We start from the raw sequence: 19,482 nt of genomic DNA, 5'->3' as shown, positions 1-19,482 counted from the left end.
CAGAGGCAAAGCTGGTGTTTGGCAGTGTTTTTTAGTTCACTGCTCTATATTTCATCACATCAACATATAGCTAATGCAGCAAAAAGAGTGAGAAACCATCAAGGAATTTAAAAAATGTGTGTAATCACACTTCGTCAGCAAACTAGCAGCTAGCAATATTTTCTCTTTCATGCAATACACAGAATTATTTCTTACTAATTAGCTTGTAAATATGTTAAAAATCTCTTTCACCAGCAAATGAGTAAAGTGGAATTGTAGGCAGCAGGTTGCATTACATGTACTGTTCTAGTGAAATACTTCAGAAACCTTGCTACTCTGATATTATGGTGGTGACATCAAGCATTCAAGAATAACAAAATACCCCAAATTGCATTTTCCCTGATAGATAAATTCAGCTTTATTGCACTGTGTATTTTATGATATTGAAAGAGTTTATTTTACTGTATGAGAAAGAGAATATTTCTTGAAGTTGTTGCGATTGTGATTATTCTGGCAGCCCAAAAATTTTTCTGCAGCGCTTTGAATTAATTAATTAATTGCATTTAAGCTCTCTATATGTCTAACAAGTGTGGGAGCAGAAAAGTCATGCACTGTTTTTTCACAGTGTCATTATAGACATGGTTGTCTGCAGCACTTGTGAGCAGCAGCAACTCTAGGGTTGGTTCCTAACACTGTTGCTTCAGTTTCTGATGCTATACTAATTTAATCTTTTTGATTGCCTTGAGTTTCACAGGTGTGGGTATTATAGGACCACATAATTTTATTATTCCTCTTGTTGCTGATGTTGTTATTGCTGTTGTTATTGTATTGCTGCTGTTTACACAGATCTGCTTCAGACAGACATTTGTTGTGCAGTTGAATTGTGCTGCATCACTGGACAGTGAGTAGAATCCATGTTAAGAAGTCATTTACATGGGTACTGCAGACATAATTGATCACTCTGCTGCTTTTTTACCTCTTCAGTTTATGCTGTTTACCATTAGTGATAATATTGGTCTTGTTCAAGCTTTAAGCACCTAATTGTGAACAGAAGTCTGAGACCCTTAAGATACAGTTTTCTTTTTGTTGCACTTATGCTACACAGGTTCTCTGTTTATTTTGGATAGGTAAGAATAGATGTCCTAATAACTTCATAATCAGCCTGGTTATTTTTTCCTTAAAAGTTCTCAGAAAATGTAGTAAAATGGCTTTTACTCTCTGATTTTAAATGTGGCTATTCAGATCCCATTTATGTCAATACAAAGCATTCAGTGGCCTTATTGTCTTGAAAAACATTTTTAGTTTATACTTTTCTATTAAATAGAAATATCTAAAGTAATATTTCTGCATTTAACATTGGAGTTTATTCTCCTAATTTTTAACCTGATTTTTGAATCTGTGTTTTTGCACATGGGTCATGACAATCATTGCAAATGGATTGAATCTCAGTTTTGCCGGTGGATTCCTGTGGGGGTGGAAGTGCAGAGTGCCACTTTTCCCTGCAGCTTAACACAGGAGGGGCACAGGGTGGGCAAGGCAATGTGTGAGTGGAGCTAAAAGCCTTTGCCTGAACAACTTACTTGATGCAAAAGACAGTCTGTGTTGGAAAAATACTGAATATGTTGGCAGTGCTCTCGTAACACTTTTCACATATTCTCAGTAAGATTTGACAATTTATATTATAAAATTTGATGGACTTGGGTCATAGCTGGATATGGTATCACTTTTTCCTCCTTATGCTCTCAGGAATCTAAAGTCTTTTGCATGGTATTTTTTACACAAACCTTTTCAATGAGAGAGGCTTCTTTTGCCTTTAGCAGTCAGCTTCTGAAAGCACCACAGGCTTGGTACATGAGCCCTTTCCTGCTTTAAAATCTGTTTCTGTTTGTTCTCTGTTCAGAATTTTTTAATTCTTGAAGGATCTGTGTCATAACTTAAGCCTGGCCATGGCTCAGGGCAGTCTCTTTTCACTGGTGATAATCTGGTCTTGAACTTATCCTACAACTTTGTTCAGACAAATGCTTTAACTTCACTGAGACTAAAAATCATAAATGGAAAAAGTAGGTAATGCAGATGTAAAATAATATATATATATTAACACTGGAACTTTTGTAATTCTGGATCTGGCCTGCTTGGTGAAAATGGTTATTAAGTACCTCAAATAAGAATAGTGAGTATGTCCATTATAACATCTGAACTCCAAAGCCAGAAGAATTTTTCTCCATCTGACATGTTTTAAACAAATCCTTATGTTCTACTGCAATGTACCCCATGATAATAAGACTAAATATAGTTTAACACTTGATCTCAAATGCAGTGCTAAGTAGCCAGCTATTAAAAAAAAAAGTGAAAAACTGGGTGTCAGGTATTTCTGATGCTGTAATTGTGGATAAAACTGGTAATTCTTACAGTCCAGCATCAAAAGGAATTAGCTACATATAAGGTGTCTCTATTAAGCATATCCAGACAGTGGTGTGATGCTGTCACCATTTCAGTCCATACCAAAATATACAACCCATGTATTGAAATGTATGTTTTATTTAGCAATTTTTGTTGCATACAATGAAATAAATGTAGTAATTTCAACTTAGGCTATATTTTCTGAATGATACAAATGGGAGAGCTGGGCTTGTATTTAAATTGTAAAAATTAAAGCTGAAACTCACTAATCAGACATTAAAGATGGTGAAAAATTACCAGTGCCGCTAACCAGAGATTTGCAGTTTCTAAGGCCTTATTTAGCTGCTGAAGTTTCTGATTCATGTCTGGTTTTAAATAATTATTATGGGGAAGTATCTTTTTAATGAGTTATTTCCTGTTGTAAAAAGGAAAAAAGAGAACCTTCCTTCTTCCGTTGCTTGTCTGTTTTTAGTAGGACCTGGCCTGAGATGTCCTCAGGCGGCTACAGTTTCAGAGCTTTAATTATGCTTTTTAACCCACTTTGTGTCTATGTTCTTATATACTTCTATGTAATTACCCAGGTTAGTAGTAGGACTCAGACAAATACCTTTAGCATGACTTGAGCCTATACATTACTGAGTATGCTGTATTATTACAAGATATTTCCTGCGCTTCAAGCCATACTTTTAATTCTCAGAGCTTTAAAAGACTTCAAAACCACAAATTCTAAATGCACAAAAAAAGTCAGACAGCCCATGTTCTATTCAGCATAGCTTTGTTTAATCACAAGTGTCAGAAAAGTTGAAATTTGGCCTCAGTACTTTAGATAAGTGTCTGCTTGGCACTTGGAAGTGCTGCCTGTCTCTGTCTGCCAAGCGTCCAATATCCCAGCTGGTGTTTGGGAGGCTGTTGTCCTTCAGCTTGTGAAGAGGGAGGCTTACTCTGAGCTTTAGCTTCTTTCAGGGTAAATCAGTCACATTTTATCATCTTGCAAAGCAGCAGGTGAAATGGTTGTTCATACCAGTTAAATAGTGCTCTAATTAAAAAAGAACTGAAGTGTCTGTAAAGCTTCTATGCTCATGTTCAACACTAAATTACCAGACCTGAGTCTCTGAAAAGATTTACATAGAAGTTGCTTTGCACTGCTGCAGGGAAGTCAGAGTATTAATTTGTCCAGCAATTGATTTTGTATTTTCCCTGGGTGGAATTTTGGATTTAATGAAAACTTGGAAAATAATCAGTACCCTATTTTCTGTCCTGTGAGGGCAGACAGGGTCTGAACATATGCTCTGGGTTACATGTTACAGATGATAAGAATTCTGAATTATAAATGTAAAACCATCATGTGAGTTAAGTAAATATAGATGTGAAAAAGAAAAAGATGCATAATTTCTTAACATGAAAACTTGACTGTGTCCCGTACATTGTATGGAACAGTGTTATCCTTAATGAGGTAAAACCTAAAAAGAGTTAAATGCAGAGTAGCCAAGCTTTTCTGCAGTGTGCTATCATGCACACTCTGAGCCTGCATGCATCCTGTCTCTCACACTTTCCAAGACAAGTCATACACTGTAACAGGAAAAGAAAAACATGCTTATTAGCCCATTTGGAATTTTAACAGGGAAAAATTTGTGTTCTTCAATGGAGGCAGGAAACAAAGCAGCGAACCCATGTTAAAATGTAGTTAAGAGTAAGAATATAAGAACAGATTACATTACAGGGATGTTATAAAAAGAAAATGCATAATTAAAGCACTCAGTAAAACATAACACTGCCCCATGGTGATGCATTCCAACACCCATACGGTTATGATTATCATACTTATTTAGCATTTGCAGTTGCTGGTTAGTTAACATACTGCAGTGTTTTTGTTATCTTTCACTTGCTGATGAGTGCTTGCAAACTTAAAAGTCTTAACCTCATTTTTTTCCCTTGGAGTTTTCTTGGTGTCTAAAACCTCCCTGCATAAGCAGCAAAGAAGCCTGAATCGAATATTATTGTATATTTATAGTCATTAAAGACAAGGGTATAATTGATTTTGGAAATTAATAGCATGATGTTAGTATTACACTGTTAAAAGTGGCCTGAATAATTAGCATAAAGTAATACAATCTCTGGAAGTCTATTAAGTCCACTTCTTCCATGCAGCTGTCAAACTGGCAAAAGATCCTTCAGAGCAATAAAAGGTTAACAGATCCTCTGGCTTGTGGAAAAAGGACCCTTCTGTCAAAACCATACTTGGTGGGTGTGTTTTAACAATTTTTCTCATTTCATTGTGTGGATTCAAGAAAAGTGCTGCTCTTAAAAATGAAGCAGTCTCAAGGTTTGACTTTCTAGCTATAGCCTTGGAATTTTCATTTCTTCTACAGCTGGATGGTTAGTGAAACAGTGCCCCAAAGTATAGCAAAAGTTTAAACTGAAACATTGCAAAGGAATCTCTCCTAAGTATCTTTTCTAGATGGCAAATTAATCTCACTCTTTGGCTTCTTTTCACATCACTTGTGCAGGATGCAGGTATCTCTATAGGCTTGAGCTGCTAATAGCAGGTGGAACAATGACAGTGAGGTTCAAGATGATTTGTAGAGGCTCCAAGTTTGGAACTTGAACTTGTTATTTTTGATTTCAGAAAAATATTAGTTAAGATGAGACAACAGAAGTGGAATAAAGGAAAACTTGCTGAAGATGGTTTTTAAAAAAAGTTAAAAAGAATTAATGAACTTTATTAAGTTCTGGAAATACAGGCTTTACATGGCATTTTAGTTTGCTTTGTAGCTTGTGATGACTCTTGTTATCAAAAGTCACCATAAGGGTTACTTTCAAGCACAGGATTCTGTGGTGCTTTCTCAAATGCCTTTTGTAGCTACTTTGCAAGACTGTCTTCCTCTGTGGTAGTCTAAATTGTTTTAATGTAATATTTTGGGTTTTTTAAATAAGAAAATACACCATTTTTATAAAGTCATGATTTTATGTAAACTTTTATAGTCACTTAAAAGATTGTGAGTGATAAGTGTAATTTCTTGGACTTTAGGGGTGTGTAAGGGCAAGTACAGCATTTGCTGTCCAACATTTAATGAATTGTAATTTGCCAAATAGCACATCCAATATAAATTGTATTCCATGACAGTTTGTGATTTCTGAGTTGACTGCATTAGGAATGGTAAGAAATTCTTCCCTTGTCTTCAGACGATGACAATTTTCAAAGAATGTGCAAAAATATTGTTCTAATGTGAAAACTGTTGTTATTTGGAGAGTGTAAGGCCAGAGCTGGCTTAATTAGCAAACATTTTGTTAATCCTCTGTTAATGTAACTCAGGATTGAAGCACTGGATTCATACAGGAAAACCAATTGCAGTTGCTTTCATTAAATCTAGATTCATTCCAGTAATTCCTTCTTGCAGCCTCTGGATAAACTTGGTGAATTCTGCAGTCTGGAGAATGCAGTTTTTTTTAGATCATTGCCCTTTTCTGTTTCCTAAAATATTGTCTCAGAGAAAAAAAGCTCAGATAAAATCACCTATTTTTAAAAATCATGAAGACTAGAACTAAATGCCTGTCTCGTGAAGTTTTCAGAGTTTTTTGTGGAATTATTAGAATGGAATTAGAATGTGGAATTATTTTCAAACAGTGAGGTTGCAAGAAAAAGAGTGTCTGTGTCATTAAAGACAACAAGAGGCCATTGGAGAATCAAACCTAGAATGTGGGTCTCTAGATTTTAAATTTTGTGCTTTAAGACTTAGACCCCAGGATAGCTCCAGGACAGCCTGCAGGCCTTATATCTGCCTCCTTCTCATACAGAGAAAAATCCTACCCTATTGAAAGTGAATATTCTGGAAATATTTCAAATTCCTTTAAGTGAAGAGAGATTGAGAAGAAAATCCAAAGGAAAGTAATAGCTATTGAATTGTATTACACTTATATCCCAGAGCAACAAATCTTACTATTTTTCATCATTTGAACCTCATTCATGAGAGTTTCATTGTTAACTTGATCCAGATGACAGATGAAAGCATAGTTCCCTATTGCCACCTTGCTAAAATATTTTGTAAAAGACAGTTTTAATATTACAGTTTTACAGTTACAGATTGCTGTTAAGCTATTTAGTCTGTTACCAGTCAATCAAAGACTTTCATTTCACTTTGGTATATCCTTCCTTAAACTCAACAGACTTTTAGGAGGACAAGAAATATCTGTCAGTTTTCTTGCAGTGCTAGGTCATAAATTCTTTGTTACACATACCATTCATGACCTTGACAGCTTGGCAAATAGTGATATTGAATGATCAAAGACAACTGTTTCAAGCCCTAAGGGTTAATATACCTGTGCAAGTAGATCTAAGCTGCTTTTAATTCCTTGATCATTCCTTTATTTCAAAATGGATGCAGTATTTTTTGGATGTAGTCAACAAATTAAGAGCAAAAAAAATCTGAGGACACTGTTTAGGCTAGAACTAATAAGGCCATACATGGTCCTTAGGAGATAGAGTTAATTAATTGTTGCATTTTACAAGTTCATGTTTTTCTTTTCTAGTATAAATCCAAATTAAATCCATATTCCTTCTCAGGTGTGGGCCTGTTGTTCTCTAGACATTTTCAAAAAGAACTGTTGGCCGAGCTGTGGCTATGTAAATTTTTTGAAACCCCATTTTCAGGTGTGAGAGGAGAATGTGAATACAAGTTTGACCTGTGCAATATAACTATTTCAGATAAGGTGCAGAGTAACCAGTGGTGCACATTAGATATTACACAGTTTGAATGCATGTGTGATCACCACTCAAATTTTCATTTATTGTGTATTTCAAGATTCAACTTCTTGATCATCCAGAAATGTCAGTATTGAGTAATGTTCTGTGGTTTCTAAAGAAATGTAAGAAAAGGTCTTGGGTGTCCTTGAATAGGAACTTTTCAGGCATGCTGAAGGTGTTGCAGGAAATGATGGCATTGCCAGGTCACTGTGTGGTATTTCCCCTCTCAGGCAGCCCTGGAGCTGTCCCTGAATGTGCTGCTCTGGCCCCCAGACCATGAGGATTTTCCTCTGACTGATAAACCGGTGTCCCAACACGTACATACCTTGCTGTGTGCTTGTATGTAGGTGTAGGGGTGTGAAGCCCCGGGGTCCTGAAAAAATTCCAATGTGGTTAATTAATTCCTTCCTCAAATAAAAATACAGTTGTCATTTCAAAGCCTCCTAAATATCAAAAGCTGGCAAAGGGAGAAAACAGAAGTGATGTTACAGATTTTTGTTTAGAAGGATGTGAAAAAAAGGTAATTGTTCCTCAAGATAGCTTTACTTTGGTTCTTTTCCAGAAATCCTCCTCCTTGTCCTCCTCAAAAATCTTGCTTTTAAAAGTTTGAAATCATAAGGTGTTTGTACTTGTTAAGCAAAGCTAAGCATACCTGGAAAATACAGGTTTTTTTAGTGTCAAAGTGCAGCACTAGAACTAGCTAAAGCAAAGACAAACAGAACATCAAAATTCTATCTGCTATCAGTTGAAGAGCTAACAAATAAAAACAAAAAGCTTTTAGAAGTATTATTTTGCCAGGTAAGTTGCATCATTTTAAGAAATTGATGGCAGTTACGAGTCATGATGAAGTTTAGATGGTTTGATAGTTACTAGAGTGGAAAAGAAATTCTCATTTCATATTTCTTGTATATTTTGCTCCCAGAACAGGCACACTAAAGGAAGGCTACTAGAGCATTAACATTTCTTTGTGCACATTTTACTGCAATCTGGCATGCAAAAGGAAGAAACATAAGAAGTAGTTTATTTATATTTCAGCACCAAATTAGAAAGATGACATCATTCATTTACAGTTCTTATCCCATGACATGCCTAATCCCCAACACCTCATTACAAAGGACACTTTTAGGATTGCATATCTCATCTTGTTTAACTTTTGCATTCTTTATGGAATACAGTTGAAAGGTAGGAAATTTAAGGCTGTTCATTGATAAGAAAATAAACTAATAAAATTTTAGGAGCTTCCCCAAAGAGGCAGGGTATGACAGTGTTTATAGTAAGCAGCTTATTATTTGTCTATTAATTCTCCATCTTTTCCACTCTTTTGTTCAAAAGCCCTTCCTCTTTGACTCTAAAGACACACAACCATGATGATTCAGATTGAGATGATCTTTTCATCAAAATCGGTAGGAAGTCACAACTGAAATTCATTCAGTTGTTTGCTTCCATCTTTGTATTTTGGAGGGAGAAAATAAAATATTTCCAACTGTCCAGGTTCTTCTCACTCTATACCATATTAAGAAAATGGTTTTACAGTGCTGTTGAGATGCTGACCTGTGATGTTTTCCTCTGTCTTTTTGCTGTGAATTCCTTGAGGGTTTGGTTGGGTTAGTTAGTTGTTTCTATTAAACTGAGTACAACTCCCCTCCTGTAAAGCAGTTTTCTCTGATCCTCTATTGAAAATCGTGTGAAGTCCTTGAGAAACATTGTCACAACTGAAAAAAATTAATTGCTGAAAAGGTACACCAGGACTTCCTAGGATTCTGTGGCTGTTTTCCTGGCATTAGATTGTGTTATACTTGAAATATTATGTAATATGAATATTTAGTTTGCTTGTTTTTTTCAAATTCCTTTTCAGCTTCAGCAAAAAACATTAAAGTTGGGGAATTTAATAGCAGTTTCTGGGTTTTACATGAAAATATACTTGACAGTGAAATTTTCCAAACAGACGCTTCATATAGAATTGTTGTTGAAGGAAAATGAAATTACAGCAGTCCTGGAAGTAAATTTACTGCATCCTAGCTATGGGACACGAGTTATCTCATGGGCACTTGGCATTGGAAGGCAGTTAGACCAGTTAATATGGGAACATACTGAACAAATGAGTTGTGTTCAAATTCATCTGCTTATGTTGTTCCTTTGGAACTCATTAATCTGGGCAAAGTCCCGGGCAATGTGTTTAGCTCCCATCCTCAATGGGGTTGCCATGAATCCTCCTGCCGTGGAGCATGACATCAAGTGAGCTAAGACTGCTATTTTCCTTCAGTCATCTGTGTGATATTAATTGTCTATGCCTCTAACTGATTATTTTAATTTTGGAAGAGATCTTTGGCAGTTGACACCATTTTTTTCTGGTTTTTTTAGTGCAAAATTAATTAAAACTTGATTGCAGTTTAACAGGTTTGCCTGAGAGTGTCTTCAGTCCTGGAACCACAAAAAAATAACGACAGTATCTATTGTTGTCAGACTATTGGTAGAAAGATATTTTTTGGTGTTATGAGCAAGGTTTGAATTATTCAAGTCTTTGTATTTCATGGTATGGAATAATTGTAATAGTGATAAAAAAGCAGCATTGTATCTTGTTATCCCATGGTGACATAGATTTTATTATCTGTACACAGCTGTGGCTGAAGTGTTGATCTCTTTTTCAAGATCTATATCTTAAACTTACTTCCATTCAATAATGTGTCAAGTTCCATAATCACTTATTTCTCTAAGTGCCTGTGTCTCTATCACTTAGTTTTCAGATTTGTTTTACTTATTGTTTTGCAGGGTGATCCTGGTGTACAATTAAAATAAATTACCCAAAATAGAACTTTTAGAGCTATTCATGGTTGTTGCTGACATGCCTTGGTAGCCAACTGTAAATGTTTGAAGTACACTTACTATTCCTTTCAGTAAGATTTAAGAAGTCAATTGAGAAGACATAATGTTAGACTGGAATAATAGGAAACAGCTCTAAAATAATACATTTAGAAAAGCTGAATGTCTTTTGCCCTTCAAACACATCATCTGTCATCATTTACTTTTCGGACTTCTTCGTGTCATTCTGTGGATGTGAAAGCTGAAACTGAGGATGTGTTCACATACTTCGTTTCTCTATTTCTCTTTGCTTTTCTTTCTGAGCCAGCAGTCTGGATTTCTATTCTTAGATCCTTCAGCTCAAAAAAACTCCCGAAAAACTCCCAGAGCCAAGAGATTCCTAAAACACTGTCGGAATAATACATTCCAACATACCATAAAATTGTCTTGCTTTACATTTTAAACAGACACAAAACAGAATGAAGCTGATGGCAGATAACTATGATGATGACCATCACCACTACCACCACCACCACCACCACCACCACCATCGGTCTCCTGGGAGGACACAACACAACCACAGACCCTCTCCAGATCAGGTTGGTAACCTCTTTCTTCACTCTCAGTTTTATAACTTTGTTATTTTGCTATTTCAGAATAAAATAAATTTTCCAAAGATCTAATAAGCAACAATGAGTTCTTTGAACTGAAGCTAATAGCTGTGTTATTTATTTCCATCCTGAAATAGTTTAAAATTTTGGCTTTTTGTCTGGAGCCTTATTTTTCTGGAGTAGAAAAACAGTCTGTAGAAACAAGTAACTCATTTTCAGATGAAGGAGCCTGAGGAAAAATTTAACATTGCTTTTATATGAAAAATCATTTTTTGATACTAAACTAGGTTATAAGTTCACAATGTCTGGGTAGAAATAAAAGGGAAAAACAGGGATCAAAATATAATGGGGATGTATGATAGACTACTTAATTGGGAGAAGGAGGCTAAGAGGGAAATTACCCTTTTTTTACACAGTGACCAGTGGAATTGTGTTAGAGTCAGGAGCAGGTAAGAATGAGAGAACACAGTTTCTTGGATACTAACACAAATCAAAAAAACCCCAAACCACAAACTATAAACCTGAGCAACATAATACATAATCCTTTGAATTCTTGGAATATGTTAAGAACAACTTTTTCTGTCAGAAAGAGGAGAAGGGAATTAAGGACTTGCTGTCTTGGTTTGGTTCTGTTTCTGATTTAACAGAGATAAGCTGGCCGAGTTTATAAAAGAACAAAAAATTGTATGGAAATATCTGTAAAATAAAAAAAAATATATTTGGCTTGGTGCAAGGAACAGAAGGAAAAAAAAAGCCAAAATGAAGGCAAGAGATGTGAAAAAACCGGTAATAACTACCACAGTGTTACTGAAACCCAGACACTGTTTTCAACTTATTTAAGAAACCTGAACCTGTGAAAGAAATTTGAGGTACAAGACAATGTAAGAGAGCTAACTTTTAGTCAAGTGCTTTTCAATGCATGGTAACAGCTTATTCAAGGAGGAGAATGGATAAGAAGCATAATGAAAATCAGTATCAAAACATATTCAAGAACATTGAGATGTTACATGAATAGCGGAAATAGGTGCATGATTAAAGATAGAGCACATAAAATAGTAGCTGTTTTACTAGTATGTATTAGCACTTGTACTCAGCATTTTTCCTAGGTGATGGTTTTGGGCCATTGTCTAAAAAAGGATGCAGGATACCCGTCCTATATTTAGTCTGCTTGAATTTGCCAAGGAAAATTATGTCAAGCAAATCTAATTTTCTTTGATAGGGTAACTGGTTTTGTGGTTAAAGCAGAAAGTGGTAGCTCTTAATTCATCAGGTGTTTAACCCTGTCCCACCAGATATTTGTACCATGCAAATAAATACATAATTTTGTAATGTAATAAATAAATAATGTAAATATAATTCCAATAATAAATGCTTTAATTAAAAATTGTATTTTTTAATTTAAATAATTATTATATTGCCATGAGATGGGTGTGCAACCAATAGACAAATTTCCATTGCTCATTTTCAGACAGGAGGGCCAGTTACCGCAGGTTCCAAAGAGGTCTGTCCTTTATCTGATTCTGTGAAGTATTTTTTTAGAGATCATTTCAGTGGTGAAATAGAAATGCCATTAATATTGTTGATCATGAATAGAGGTGTAAGAAGCTCCAAGCACAGCGAGAGCAGTCAAACTGCTCAATAAGCTGGAGAGAGTCTAGAATAAGAAATATGAAATTCAGCAAAGACAAGTCTGCCTACAGGGGAGAAGTCACATATGCTATTGAGGTAATAGCATGGAAAAAGGAATCTAAATTGCACAGTGGAATACCATTGCAGTGAAGTTGGATCTAATTCTAGGATAGATATAATACTGCAGAAGAAGCAGGCAGCAATTATTTTGTTCCTTGGATCACTGGTGAGAGCTCATCTGAAAAGCTGTTTACAGTTTTGATCTCCATGCTTTAGGAAACATAGACAAAGTAGAAAGGGACAAAAGGAGAGCAACAAGAATGATAGAAGTTTTAGAGAACATGACCTGTGGGGAAGGCTTAAAGAACATGGTTTGTTTAGTCTAGAAAGTACCATAGGGGAGACATAAGTCTTCTAATACATAAAATGTTGTTGTAAAAAAGACGATGATCAATTGTATTCCGGTGCCCAATGGAGAAAGGCTAGGAGCAGTAAATTTAATTTTGCCAGGAATAACTAGGTTAGTTTTTAAAAAGAAGACTTTTTCACTATGAGTCTAATGAATCTGTAAGTGGAAACAAAATGTGGACATTCTTTCATATGCATGTAATGGAAGGTCCTTTCTTGGAGGTTTCTAAGAACGTGTTAGATGAATAGAGCTTTATTTCAGCTTGTGTTGGACTCAGAATAGGTGTTCTCCTGAAGTGCTGTCATCCCAAAATTTCCACAGAGTGTGAACAATGGATTATCCCAGCATATGTTTACTTGTTAAGAAAGCAAACAGGAGATTCATAGCAAAATCCTTGCTGAAATAACCTTTGAGAACAGCACAGTCAAGGGTAATAATGAGTGAACTCTAGACACTGCTTTATCTTACATTTTTCAATCATGGATTTTACTTTTTCCTTTACTTTTTATGTTTCTGTTTACCCCTCTTTAGAGCATTCATTTGTGCAGCAATTTGATTGCTGTGTGCCATAGAAACCTGCATTTCCCATTCAACATTACACACAGATTCTAGGCATGTGAGTGTAAACCAACATGTGGTTTAAAAGCACAGAATAAACTGGGAAAATAATAAGCCTGCAAATCATCAGAGGGCATTTTTAGTTTTTTAAGGAGATGAAGAAGTTGTGAATGTTGTAGAATAAATGTTTAATTTGTTGAATGCTCGGGAGGGATTTTGAAAGTTTTCTCCCAGCTTCTTGAGAGGCAGAAACAATTGAACAGTGTTAATTTGAAACATTCTTCGTTTCTGTAGATAATACTGGATTTTCTAATCCACATGCCACATTTATATAGAGAAATGCATGCTATTTTATGTCTGTAAAGTGGAGTACACATTTGCAACAAAGAATAAGACTTTTCTGTGCCCTTTGTAAAGAGAAAGGTGTACCAGAGGTTCTTGGAAGACCTCGAAAGGTGCACATCCTGTTTGAAACAGGCATCATATTTATGAGAAGCTTTCCTCTTCAAGTACTGACATTTTTTTAATGATTATGTTTTTGTTATAACTCTTACCTGATTTCCTATTCTGCTGTGGGCAGCATGTGGCAGAGTGACTCTAGACTTAGTGAAGAAAAGGATCTCTGACTTCTCTTGAAGGAACTTGTTGAGCACCTTTTTTTAGATACAATGGATGTGTTTTGGTCTTCTGGCTGCTGCTAGGTAACAAAGACAAATTTCCAGACACTTTTAGTCTTTATTCCCTCTTTTTTGCTCTCTAGGGAGAGGCATAGATGGGTGACCTTTTTTTGCCATCCTTGTCTAGACCTAACTCTGGTCCAGTTGTAAGGAAACTTCATAAAGAGTAGGAAGACTCTCTCATCTGCCCATACACATGGTTTTTTACAGTTGGTTATGATGTGATCTCTGGTTATTTTTGTACATCTGATTTTTATTTGACATAAATAAATTTCAGGAGATTGAATGCTGCCATGTCAGTAACCTATATTAACGTTTTTTACTAGTCTTTAAAAAAACAGGAAAAAAGATAATTTTGCAGCTTTGCACAAAAATTTAAATTTATTCTCTTCAGTTTTGGCTTGCGAGTTGACAATCTTTCTTAATTTCCACCTGGAAACATTTTGGCAGTCAGTGTGTATCCTGAAGTGCCGGTGTAATACTCCTAGAATGAAAATGAGCTGAATAAGCATTTTGCTCTAGCTTCAGTTTCCAAGGAGTTGTAGTATGCGTTGCATACTTGCAAGGAGTATGCATTGCATACTCCTTGTAGAGTGCATTGCAGTAATCTAATCTGGATTGTTGCATCCAGGAGTTACCTGAAACAAAAAAAAATCCATGGCTAAATAAATCTGAACTTCCAGATTTAACAGCTATCTTGCCCAACAGCACAGACTTTCCCCCAAACCCAACTGTCCAGTTCCCTGCCTTTTGTATTTTTCACCTCTACATCCTTTTTATTAAAACCTTTTTGTCTTGGCCTCAGCTGCCCCACATCATCTTTCAGTTTTCTCCCTTTTATAGAAAATGTTTTGAAGGAAGTGCCTGCTTGTGTCACACCAGTGACTGTGTGCTCTCTTTACTCAAGCAAATTGCTGTTGTTGGAAGTTGTTAAGAATCAGCACATTTGTATTCCCTGCCACAGCTGCCTCACTGGGCAGCCCTCCTTCTGTCAGTCGTGTCCTTTCAGTATGGGAGCAGGCTTGTGAATTAGCAGCCAACAGAGAATTCTGCCCTGCTAGCCACAATTCTGGTCAATTTGTGGCCTCTCGTTCCCTTTGGTTTTCAGATCTCAGGAGCCTCTCAGTCCCTCCCTGGCTGTTCCCTATTCTGAGTTTGAGGCTCTAGTCACCCATATTCACTTACTGTTCATTTCTTTAGGCATGTTTCACTCCCTGTTCAAAGTCCCTACAGTCCTTAACTTGTATGACCAATCTCTAACTCCAGGATAGTCTCCACATAGTGAACAGCAATCTTTGCTTATCACCCAGGACTTCTTTAACTTCATGAGAACGTTAAGATGTGGTTGAAGGTTCTAAGTTCAAGATTCTGCTTATGGACTACTTAGTAAAAAACTTTAAATGATTATGAAATTAAAAGTGTTATTTCTACAGGAAAAAAGAAGTGTAGGTAATCTGACTTGAGTATGTCTCAGATTAAGTTAGTCTGATGGCATTCTTAATAGGAAATCAGGCTATTTGAGAGGTCATAGGAAAGAACTTGATTCTGCATTAACACAGTGCAAGACTGGAGGTATAATATCTGAATAATTTTCATACTTTAGATTTTATTGCCAATCCTGATCATTATAACAACTTTCAAATCTTCTTACTTCCCATAGTACTGGAGATTTTTAAATAAATAAAATGTACAGTGTTCTTAATCTCCTAAGAGTTTGCTGAATACCTGAGCTGTAGTGGATTCAAAGCTGAATGCTTTACTCTGTGGTCACCAGGGCTACAAATATATTTTGATTTTGTTTTATGAGAGATTATGTGCTCATAGAAAATAATCAGATTTTTAGAAAGATGTGAATATCATAGGGCGTGCTTTAGGAACTTGGGTGCTTTCCAAAAAGTCGTCTCTATTCTTAGAAGCTATAATCGAGGATGGAATGTCACATGGTGCCTAAGCATGTAAAAAGATGTCCTTTTACATCTTTTAATCCTGTCTGACTACATAGAGATTTTTTTTTCCTACTTAAAACATTTTTGATGGCTCTTCTACAAGATTTAGTGTTTAGAAGTAATTTGTTACAAACTCACCCACAAGTTTTCTGTTCCTCTGAGATCTCAGCAAGGAGGCCTAAAAGGTAGTTCAAGGTTTCGGAACTATCCTCCTATCTAAAGGAAAAGTCCTCCTTATCAGGACAGAGATGGGGCAGGGTGCATCTCTGGAGCTTCCCTTCTTCCAGTCACAAGGCCAGCTGTTCCAGAATGAGCCTGTAGCTGTTTTACTATTAAATGTACCTCATTTTAAACAGGCTTTTTAAAAGTATGCTGGTAAACTCCAGCATACTCCAGTATTCTTTTCTCCATTTGAGAAAAGAAATCACATGCAGTGATGCATGAAACTTGACAACAAACTGACTGTTGCCAAGTAGGTGTATGCCACTAAAAACTAACTTTTTGAAGAAGACCATGTGCTCTGAAAAAAAAGTGTTTATTGATTTGTAAAGTGGTGACTGGTCTTGGCAACAGGTCTTTATTCATCAGCTGGAACTGCTAAACATCCTTGGAGTTGCTGAAAGGCGATATGTGAAAAACTCTGAACGGGTCAGATGGGATTTTGTTTGAGGTGGATGACTTGGAAATCAGAACCACAGGACAGTCAAACAACGATTATTATTTTAGTGTCTGGATCCTGATCTACAAATCACTGTATTGATCCATATGTAATTTTAGGGGAAGGGAGAGCATGCTACTTTGTGTATTTTGGCAGTCCTGGTTCTTAGCATAATGCCTTGTATTCTGTGGCCACCCTGGAAAATTGCCAATCTCAAACTCCTGAACAGGCCTCAGGAATTTTGAACTGAGATTTTTCCTTAAAAAAAAACCAAAACAACACAAAACCAAACAACAAAATCTAACAGCCATAAAAACGTAAAACAGAGTAGTTTAGCTAATGCAAATAACCGTGGTTATTTGAAATGCATAAAATTCTTCAAATTTTTTAGACTGTTAGTAGAAATGTCAGTCAGAGCAGATGTTTGGTACCTGGAAAAATGAAATCTCTTGTTTGGGATTTTTCCTGCATCATTGAAACTTTGTCTTTTAGCTGTTCAGGAAAAAAAGAAAAGAGAAAAGAAGGAGAAAACCAATGACACTGTCCTACATAAAAGGAATGATACGGTATAGCTGCCTAATGCACTAAGTTGGAATGACTGCCTTCCTCCCTGACCCAGATTTTGTTTAATACTCTGTGTGTTTCTTTATCCTGTATGTTTACACATTGTTTTTAGGCAGGTGTGAGCTTGCTCTTGTCTGTTCCCCAAATGGATGTGAACTTGTTCTGCTGGTGCCTCAAGCTGCAGGGCAGCACGCAATTGCATTAGCACCGAGCTGAGCCTGCACTAAGCTCATCGGAGTCACATGGATTTATTTAATTTAGGAATTTGGGCAGGGCAAGGTTTGCTTGTCAGTACATTCAGTATAAACAATCTCAGACATATCCATTGTAAATAACTAGTATTGTGCTGAATTAGTGTTTGGAGATCTCAGAAGTGCAGTGCAAATTAGTCAGATAAATGCTTTCAGATTTTTAATCTTTCATCTAATTTTTCATCTTTGCTGCACATATTATTCTTCTGGAACAAAGAACTTGTGATTCATATCGCACATTGTTCAGACTTGTTGAACTGAATGCAATAAAATCCTATTTGTATCATGGTCACCTTGAGAACACCAATTTTCCAATTAAGTTGTATGCAGTTTTCGTAGCTATATTGTTTATTATAAGCAACTACTGAATGACAAATCTCTTCTAATGAGGAAGTAACTTCTGTCTAAGCCTTTCCCAAAATTCTCTCAGTGTTATCATATGCTTATTTCAGTGGATATAGGAAATTTTGCCTGACATCTATCTAGGTATTTCTGTCTACTTTGTCCTAAGAAGAAAACTGAAATAGCTTTCTACAGAGGCTTGGCCACATTTTGAGGTTTGGCTTCAAACCTAAGGGTCATTGTGAGTTACATTGTACTTGTGATGGAAGAAAAGAAAGAGCCTTGAACTTTGGAAGAGTATCTCTGCATCTGAGTTTATCTTTCAGGAATACTCTGGTTCTTGGTTTTGATTTGCTGCCATTTTGCAGTTAAAAACATTGTGAGCTACTCAAGATTTCTCACTTGAAAGTAAAAGCCAATGGAAATTTGGAATATTTATTAATGCTTTTATTATTCCTGACTCTTAATTGCAATTATACTGTAGCCAGGCTGCTTTTTAAACATCTTTTAATGACATTAAATTTTTAATTTACAAAAAGACTAGCTAAACTGGAGTTGTATTAAAAACAAGAAGTAGGAAATAGGTTGCTGTCTTTGATACTTCAGGAGATGGATTTTGCACATTGAAAAGTTATACCTCTCCTTTGCTTACAGAAATTAATTTATTTTATATTTTGAGGTTTAATGAATGTGATATAAATGTATACACACTGAGCAGTGTGTATATTTATATATATCTATATTTATATGTTAGCTTTCCAGTCTTTTCCACATATGGAAGAATTTTTTGAGATCATGTTTAGCTATAGAAATCTCTCCCCTTCATTTCCCCTGAATGTGTGTGTTATAATATACAACACTTATATAGAGGTTTACATTTATCTTACGTTTCTCAGCAGAAAAATTATCTGCCACCATCATAGTCTAAGAGAGGTCTTTAGACCAACTGAGAGAGCCAAAAATGCATTTCTGGGAGACAGTAATTTGATAACAAAAGTTGCATATCTGGCACTGGTTACTTAAGTGAGATAACATGTCACAGGCCTTCACTACAAAGGGGACCATAAATTTTTGCATTGCAAATCTGATTTCACGGACCAGTTCTTGTAAGAAGCATTGAGTTTCCGCTTCATCTAGTGATAAAACTTCAGAATGCACGAGTATCTGCTGAAACGTCTTATTCATGTGAACACTGGTCTGGGCGCTGTAAAGTAAATGGTCAGGAACAACATTTCACTTTCCCCCATGGCTGTATTTGTGATTGATTTTAACCCAATTATATACAAATAGAACAAATGGTGAGATGGGATTTAAGGCCATTTTCATAACTGGGTGATGCATGGTCACTTGTGACCCCTTCTGTTATGGATAACTTTGAAAATAGACCTCTGACATAAATACATATTGCTGAAGCAATTTTTAAGATTTATTCAGCTTTTTGAATATACAAATGAAGCATAAAATAAAGACCTTTTAAAGCTCTATGCCCCAAACACTTAAATGAACCCACTGTTAGTCTTTCCACTTTTTAGCTACAGGCTCAGTTCTTCAAATCATTCATGCACAAAACTCTTCTGTAGTCAATTGTTCTGTGCATGGAGAGTTCATGTGATTAGTCCTCAGCTATGTTTGCTCCCAGAAACTCAGCAGCAGATGAAAGTCTCTCTAAGCTCTAAAAGATTCTGATTTTTAGACTAAGTTCTTGATTTGAAAGAAATGTCATTGCATAGCAGGTAGATTTCTTTGTAAAAAGGGGAAATTAATATTTGTAAATGTAAGTATTTGCTGTAAGTAGGACAATTTCACAGTTCAGAGCCAGCAGTTACATGTTTAATGACCCATTAGAGGCCGTAGATAATAAGGAGAGCAGTGTAAATCAGTCATCAGAAAGTTAGTTGCAGAGATGAGCAGGTTATTG

General features: G+C 35.9%; 1 protein-coding gene across 9 annotated transcripts in view; it reads left to right on the top strand.

The window, feature by feature from the left end:
- ERC2 (ELKS/RAB6-interacting/CAST family member 2) overlaps positions 1 to 19,482 on the top strand; it is a 405,797-nt gene that overhangs the window by 273,484 nt on the left and 112,831 nt on the right. For all 9 annotated transcript variants that reach the window (XM_030956690.1, XM_030956689.1, XM_030956685.1 and 6 more), the window contains one exon: positions 10,387 to 10,518. In XM_030956690.1, coding sequence (XP_030812550.1) covers positions 10,387 to 10,518 — 132 coding nt within the window. The remainder of the gene's footprint in view (positions 1 to 10,386; positions 10,519 to 19,482) is intronic.

The sequence above is a fragment of the Camarhynchus parvulus genome, chromosome 12 (genome assembly GCF_901933205.1).
Source record: "Camarhynchus parvulus chromosome 12, STF_HiC, whole genome shotgun sequence".
NCBI classification, from domain to species: Eukaryota; Metazoa; Chordata; class Aves; order Passeriformes; family Thraupidae; genus Camarhynchus; species Camarhynchus parvulus.
This window is presented reverse-complemented; position numbering and strand designations above follow the sequence as displayed.